This window comes from Muntiacus reevesi, chromosome 10 (assembly GCF_963930625.1).
Source record: "Muntiacus reevesi chromosome 10, mMunRee1.1, whole genome shotgun sequence".
Taxonomy (NCBI): domain Eukaryota; kingdom Metazoa; phylum Chordata; class Mammalia; order Artiodactyla; family Cervidae; genus Muntiacus; species Muntiacus reevesi.
In genome coordinates, this window is record NC_089258.1 from 32523700 (window position 1) to 32531827 (window position 8128).

Consider the following 8128-nt stretch of genomic DNA (forward strand, 5'->3'; position numbering starts at 1 on the left):
CCTTATGAGAATGTTCTTCATATAATGAATAATTTTACAGACATTTCCAGTACTGCCTAGTGAATCAACTAATCAGTTCATCTTTTCTTCAGACTAGAATTTGATCTTTCTTTCCAAAGTGCTTACTGCAACACAGGTAGTTAAGAAATCCAAATTGTGTATTCAAATCTAGTCCCTTATGCCCTACATTTAAATTTTTCTTTTATTTAGCATCAAAATATATATTTTCCCCACAACAAAACAGGCATGTTAGTCCTTCAAGCATAACTCCTCAATTCCCAAGTGGTAAATTTTTAAAATGTCTCATGTATTCATTTTTCCCATACGAACTCTACAGTCACAAATTACATTTCTGGTAAGACCAAAGCAATGCTCACTTTAAATATCCCTTCCTTCATAGGCCCCTACCGAAACACCAAAAGGGACCCAATAAATAAGCCTGCAGTTTCTAATCTATGAGTATTCATTCCCAAATGAGAAACTGACCTAAGTATCTACCAAAAAAAAAAAAAAAAAAAAGGTATATCCCACCAAAAGTCACTTCTCCATTTATTTTCAACTCATAACATATATTCAAAGTTTGCTAAAGCAAGCTAACACCATTCAACTTCAACAGACAGTATAAGCAGTAATTCCCAATTACGCTAATCTTAGGCAACCTACCATTAATCTAAAACGCTGTTCACTATATGTATGCTTTTATCTTAAGATGTTTTAAGAATATAAGCACCACCATCAGATTTAATAAGTCCAAATGCAGAAGTATTGAAATTGTTAGCAAGAGATGATGGACAAAAAGCAGAACAGCTTTACATCAAATACATGCAATGTTCACATGAACTATTTCTATTTTTTACAGTAATCTGAACTGTAAGTGGCCTTTAGAACTAGATTTTCAATTCAGGTATATCAAATACCAAATTGCTAAAAGAAATCTTAAACTTCCGTCTATATTTTAAAAGTCTCATATTAACGAACTTGATTTATATTTCGGAATCCAATAAATGAAACGACTTTGATAAAACTGAAATAACTTATAACTTAGAAGTATCATTATTGTAAAAAATTAATTATACAGCTCTCCTGCTGTTCATCTTGTAGACAGTACCCTCCTCATTACTGGCAGCAAGGTAAAAACAAAGAAAAAAAAAAGTCTGGTTTTGGAACCACAAAGACATGGGTTTGAATTCTGAGGCACCATGCCTTAAACATTAACTTTCTGAACCTATTTTTTCATCTCTAAAATGGGAATACTAATACCTAATTTGAATGAATATTTTAATGATTGGTGAGATATATGTAAAGCAGCTTGCATATAACAGGAACTGAAGAAACTTTAGCTGCTATTTTTATTTTATTACTCATAAATGTATCCAAGAGAAGATAAAAGGAAGGACATGACAGGAAAATGAATTAGAGCCAAGGTCACATGTAACTGTTAAAACAAGACAAGACAAAAACAAATGCACTGACAGTTCAAGTGAAACTTTTTGTTCACATTTTATAGAAATAAGATAATATTGTAACCAGTCTTTATACAAACATAAAAACCCAAAACTAGCTACAGGTCTACTAATGGTGGAGCTAAATAAAAACAAAATATTATTACCATACAGTAAAACAGGTAATTTCATGAACAGGTGAGGTGATTTCACCATTGGGAAAAAAAATGCTAAAACTAAGATTTTAAATGCTTATGGAAGGATATTAAAAGATTCCTACCTTTAAACCGACTGCTATAAGATCTGTAACAACACTGTATGGAAAAAGTAAAAAGAGAAAATGGAAAACAAAGTTAGAAACAAGTTTTTAAAAGACAGAGATAATAAGATAAAGAAAAAAGAAAAAGCATTATAATAAATAATAAAAATAAGAATGCGACAAGTTGTGAAATGTAAATACAAAGAAAAGTGGATGGGACAGTCTAGCCAACAGAGTGTAAAAGCAAAGCTTTAACAGCAATGTAAGAAACAAATAATAAATCAAATTCTCTTTCAGTATTTAGAAAAATAATCGTTTCAATAAAATGAAAGTGGGTTTATCCATTTACCTCTATTTAACAAATCCAACCAAGCCTTATAATCACCAAAGTTCCTTCTTTTAAATCACTGGCATGAGTAACCATACTTAAGTTCTAAATGAAACAAAACCAGTGAGTAGATTTTATAGAAATATAAAATACCTTGAAAATTTGCATCCACCACCCAAATGGCTCAGCAAAATATAGCTAAGAAAGTCTTAGAACTAAAATAATTACAAACATCAAACTTAAGACATCAAAATTGTCAAAGATTTGCTTTTAAAAAAGTTCTACTGCATCATGTCTGTGATTAAATTACCTCAGAAAGAAATGAACATACACACACATACACACAAGGACAGTTGACAACTGAGGTGGAACTAGAAAGATATGTTGACTGGAGGTTTTTTTGTTTTTTTTTTAAACTACCCAAAATAATGAAAAAGGACCTTTTTTCGGGCTATGGAAAAATGTAGAAATTTAATTAGTCTCCTGAAAGCATAAACTCACTGAGTTAAAAATCATCATCCTTAACATCCTTAACATCAAGATGTAAAAAAACCCTATATGGTTCTGCCAAACAAAAACCCATCTCTTCTAACCCCAAAGAAACTGTTTTCAATTAAGTTTGTCTCGATATCTTCTAAAAGAAAGCTCTAATAAAATTCTATATATTAATAACCTATACCATTAATAGAAGTAAACAAATTTATATTTGTCTAATGACACAAATTTGTTTTAAACAATAACGATATAGACTAAAATTTTTTTCTTATATGCTTTGGAAACTCGAATTTGGTTTGTTTTAAATTTAGATGTGATATCTCTGACATGTGTGCATAAAAAATTAGATTGTGTAAGGTACATCACAGTATTGGTCCGGAGGCAAAGAGCATGCTCCTACTTGAACTCCCAAATGAACTTACCTTCCAATATTTCATTGCCTCATATACTTAAACCAATAAACTCATTCTTAGCTTTCAAACCACATTTAGGGGAAAGAAAAAGTTAATTTCTTAAATACTACCCAAAAGAGTAAGTTTGCACTTCACAGTTGCCCAAGAGTTTAACAGCCAAGATGCATAATCCAAGAGTCCTCTTTATAACACTGTAAAGTTACCAATACAAAAAGCTAGCCTGCTTCCACGTCTCACGTCAAACCACTAAAGACAATTCACTACACATAATGAAATACTACTTTCACAGCCTTCCTCAACTGAAATACTGGCATACTCACACAAATAATAAAGATAGCAAAATTTTGCACCCATAGAAAGTGTAGTTGAAAGGTGATGTAAAATGAGTTTTTAACAATGCTCTGAGAAGCTTCAATTAAACAATAAAAACAGCTTCAATTAAATCTTAAAAATACTTTAGAGAACATCACAATAAGTGAAATCTAAAATTGCACTTTGTCTAACGTCTGTAATAGTGTGAAATCTGCATTCAAATATATTTATAGATTTATAAAACTAGGATAAATGAAATCTAATGAAGGCAAAAATTGTTCGAAGATCCCTTTACACAGGAAGATCTTTACACAGCATGACAACAATCAACTATACGGCAACATATATGTGATTTTACTGTACAAGGAAGTTCCATATATTCTACAACCAAGAGGTTTACAGAAATTTTGCCATCAAAATCAAGTAACAGGCCAACCAAAATCTCAAGTGCATAATGAAAATAAGTAAGTGGATCTGCAGGCTCTATGAGAGCAGGAGTTTTTTTTTTTTTTATCTTGACGGACATACACTAGGACCTTCAACCAACTCACTAAGATCTTAATCTAGTTGTTTTCTTAATCATTCAAATATTGGTTTGGTCCCACCCCAGGACCCTGGGTCCCCAGAGAAATATTTACATCGATGACCCTAAATCTTTATTTTGGCCACAGACTTCATTCACTTTTAGAGCGTTTCAAAACGCCCCGAAAATCTCACTTGTTTTTGCATACAGAGCAGGGAATTCACGAAGTTCCCTGGGGGCGGAGGTGGGGTTGGTAAGCGGACGCATCCCTGGTCACCGAGTCCAGACGCCCGGTGTACCGTAATCCTAACAGAGCTCCCAGCACAAACCCGGGGGCCGCGTGGGGCCCCGGCTCCGGTCGCCGCCCAGACGTTTACCGGCGCGTGCCCTCGCCGTCCGCCACTCCGCGGCCACTCGTCTCCCCGCCAGGGGAAGCTCCAGCGCTCGCCCCACCTCACCGGTAAACACCAACTCCCCGAGCGGGAGGACGCCCGCCCCGAGCGCCGCCTCCGCCTCCCCCAGCGCCGCGCACCATTTTCTGAGAGGAAGTGTCGGGAGGCCGGGCCGGGCTCCACCGGCTCTCGGGCGGAGGGCGGACCTCGGCACCCGGGGGCTGCACGGGGCTTTCCGCCGCTTCCCGGGGCGAGGGTGTGCAGCGGCGGCAGGACTGGGGGAGGCGCCCCGAGGGGGAAAGAGAGGCTGTGGCGGACCGCCTCTCCGCGACTCGGGCTCCCCAAAGGAGGCGCCCGGAAGCCCCGCCGTCGGGCCCGGCCGGGGCCGCTCCTCTGGTCGCCGGCGCCGCGCCCGGCTTCCCAGCTCCGGCGCGTCCGGCCGAGAGCTGCGGGAAAGAGAACCAGCGCAGCCCGGTGACCGCCGCGCCGCCGAGCACTTACCCATCCATGGCCCAGACGGAGGCGAGCACAGTGCGGGGACTGACGGGCTCACCGCGAGCGGAGGAAGGAGGCGGCGGCAACAGGGCGGCTCCGGGAACCGGCAAGCGGCGCCTCTCCGGAGCCCCGGCCGGTCGGAGGTGGAGAGAGAGTGGGAAACAGGGGCGGAAACCAGGGACGCTCCCGCCACCGCCGCGCCCCCGCCTTCCCCACCCCCCGAGCGCGTCCCCGCCTCGCCTCACCCCGCCCCTCAGCGTCGACGCCCTCCCTGGGCCCCGCCTTCAGCCGCCCTCCGGCTCGGCTCCAGGGCGCCCTCTTCCGGCTGCCGCCCTAGAGACCCCGCCTCCGGGTGCCCCGCCCCGGCGCGCGCGCCCCGCCCCCGCCTGCCTCCTCTGCTCGCGGGAGCGCGCGCCTTGTGCTTCCCGCTTCGCCGCCCCCCACCCCCGCGGGCTTCGCCCGCCTTCCGGCTCCTCCGCCCCGGGGCTCCCTCGGTTGGACACCTCCCTCTACCAGTGGGAAAAACGTTGGGGACCCGATCCGGATAGTAGGTAGGAGTGTCCCGCGAGCGCCGCAGAGCCGCCGCGAAATTGCCCCGGGTGGGCGAGATTGTCGGCTCGGCCCCGAGCCCCGAGGCCAGGCGCCGGCTGTGGTCTTCCTTCCCCCGGCCTGGCAGCGCGGGGAAGCGCCGGTCGCCCGCCCGGTGACCCGCACCGGCTCGATAGGTGAGGTTGGGATGAAAATGAAAGGTGAATGAGACTACCCCGAACTTGAGAATATACAGCTTTCGTCTCTGAGTGCTTTTCCATTCAGTCTAGGATTGAATTTATAGGAAACATTCATTGCACTACATGGAATGGCCACTATATTGGTGGCATTTTATAAAAGTTTCCACATTTTCTTTATTAAAAAAAAAAACCCAGAAAACTATGAAAGAGTGCTTATTCTCGTTTTTCAAATGAAAATTTAGCCATGAGTGATTTGCCGACAGTTTGACACCCACTGAAACCCTTTCCTTTTAGTCTGAGCAAGATTATAAGCATATAACTAGTGGCAACTCGGTTTTTTCCCCTCATATTCTGTTTGGTTCTGAAATTGAATGATTTTTCGATTCACAGATCGCCAAGCCGTGAGCCACTGAACACTGTCCTCCACCAAATTCTTAGCTCCTGCGTAGAAAGAGGGGACAGCTCCTTCTCAGCCTCCTTCGAAAAGCCAGTAACTAGAATCTCCGGCATCTATCCTTGCTACTATCCTGCTTTTTAAAAAGTGGGTGCTACTGAAAGGATTTAAACTGTCGATTCACCCATCATTCAGTCAGTTTTGTTGTTTACTGTTTGCCAAGCACTGCAGGGCTGACCAAGAAAATCAGGTTCCAGTCTTGACGGTTGCATGCATTCCTCCCTTAGTTTATTATTTGTTTGTTGGCAAAACACAATTTTTGAATAGCTCAGGTATCTTATTAAGAAAGATCATTCTTAAAATACTGTATCTAACCTAAATCCCACTTTTCAAAAGGTCAGATATACTTTGTTTCTTATGTTAAATCTAAATATTAAGTTGCAGTTGTAAACATCACCACCCTACATTGCCAGGTGGGTATTAAAAATACCAGGATAAGTAGCTGATGAGGTCTTCCCGTTGTTTCAGGGGTATATTCTGTTGATAAAATTGCCTCAATTTTCGTTAAGCTGTACAAGTAATAATATACATACATGCTCATTTTGGAAAATTCAAAACAATATTAAATATAAAAAGTTGTTATTTTTCTTCACAAGCTACCCCCTGCCCATGTTAGCCACTTAACAGTTGTGCATGCATACTTCTAAGACCCTCACCAGTTTTTGCTTTTTTCACTTAAAAATCCTGGAGATTTTTTTCATGTCAGTACTTTTTGTCTACTTAATTCTTTTTAATACTGCCTATTATTTCATAGTTTCATGTGCCATAATTTTATTTAACCTTTTCCAAATTAGTGGAAATTTACATTGTTTCTAATTATTCAAAATAATTAACAGTACTGCAAAGAACATCATATATGTATGAGCATCTTTGCTTGTATATGATTATATCAAGGAATAGATTCCTTGAAGCAGAATTGCAGGACAAAAGGCATAAGCATTCTCAGATTCCCAAAAGCTGAACCAATCTATGCTTTTAAAAATTGTATTTCTCTTAGCCAATGCCCTATGATAGCTAACAAATTTCAGTATTAAAAAATAAATGTGACGTCTATCTCAAACTCACTGACCATAGTACTAACGATAACTCTGAAAGGTCTCCAGTATAAAGTGTACCTGACTGAAATGAACAGAACTGTATGCATTTCCTAAAACTCTCATATCCAGTTTTACTACAGAAGCCTAGATAGTAAGAATACAACTCAGGACAGAACACAAGGTGAAACCCTGCCATCTCCCCTGCCTCTTGGTCATAAGTTTAAAAGATTTTTCATGGATTGAGCGCCATACGTTTTGTGAGTTTCTCTGAATCAAAAACAATAGATAGAGTGGAATTTAGTTCTTCTATGACCACTTTTAGAATACTAGCTATTCCTATAATCCATATGGCATTAGAAAGCTGTGGCCTTCTATAATATCACCACAAGTTTCTGAGTTTCTGAAACTATCAGATAATCACTCACGTGACCTGCCTTGGCATAAAGAGCTATATGTTCTGTATACTGGCTTCCTGATGAGGAAGAGGATCTTCATCAATAAACAGTCTTTATTTGCTAATTGCTCTATACTTTTGAAAAGTAAAGACAGTTAAAATAATTTAGTTTACATTTTCTAACACTTTACCTTCTTTTGTTTTTATTCTAATTTTTATTGTAAGAAATTCCCCTGAAACACCTTCATCTGATGAGACACTCCCTGCTCCCTCCATTATGATGTTTGGACAAAATGTAACCTTTGAACATTTGCCTTAAAACATTGCAATATGCAGTGGTAGTTAACATTTAACCAGCATTATTACCCTACTCGGCCTTCCCAGGTGGGGCTAGTGGTAAAGAAAGGGCCTCTCATTGCAGGAGACATAAATAAGAGGCGTGGATTTGATGCCTGGGTGGGGAAGATCCCCTGGAAGAGGGCCTGGCAATCCTCTCCAGTACTCTTGTCTGAAGTATCCCATGGACAAGAGCTTAGCAGGCTCTGGTCCATGGGGTCACGGAGTCTGACATGACTGAAGCAACTTAGCACACATACACATTACCCTATTCATGTTTATAGGTAAGATTACTGAAGATAGAAAAATAAAAAGATCCCAATAGAAGTCAGAAATAAGACCAGCCATTCGATGAATCTAGGAGACATTTTAATATCATTTTATTCCCTGACAAATACAGAGTCATAATTGCTAACATATATACACAAGGAAATCAGACCTGGGTGTTCATTGAAAGGACTGATACTGAAGCTGAAACTCCAATATTTTGGCCACCTGATGCAAAGAGCTGACTCATTTG

General features: G+C 40.9%; 1 protein-coding gene across 5 annotated transcripts in view; it reads right to left on the reverse strand.

Moving 5' to 3' along the window:
* The window catches only part of PTBP3 (polypyrimidine tract binding protein 3), an 87832-nt gene extending 82982 nt beyond the window's left edge, over positions 1-4850 (reverse strand). For 3 of the 5 annotated variants that reach the window (XR_010664652.1, XM_065947612.1, XM_065947611.1), the window contains exons 1-2: positions 4666-4850; positions 1723-1756 (exon numbers count right to left, since the gene is read on the reverse strand). Coding sequence is in view for 2 of the 5 variants with exons in the window: in XM_065947612.1 (XP_065803684.1) it covers positions 1723-1756; positions 4666-4673 (42 nt within the window). In the remaining 3 variants the exon portion in view is untranslated. The remainder of the gene's footprint in view (positions 1-1722; positions 1757-4665) is intronic. The other 2 variants (XM_065947614.1, XM_065947613.1) reach the window with 1 other exon arrangement.
* Between the last annotated feature and the right edge of the window lie 3278 nt (positions 4851-8128).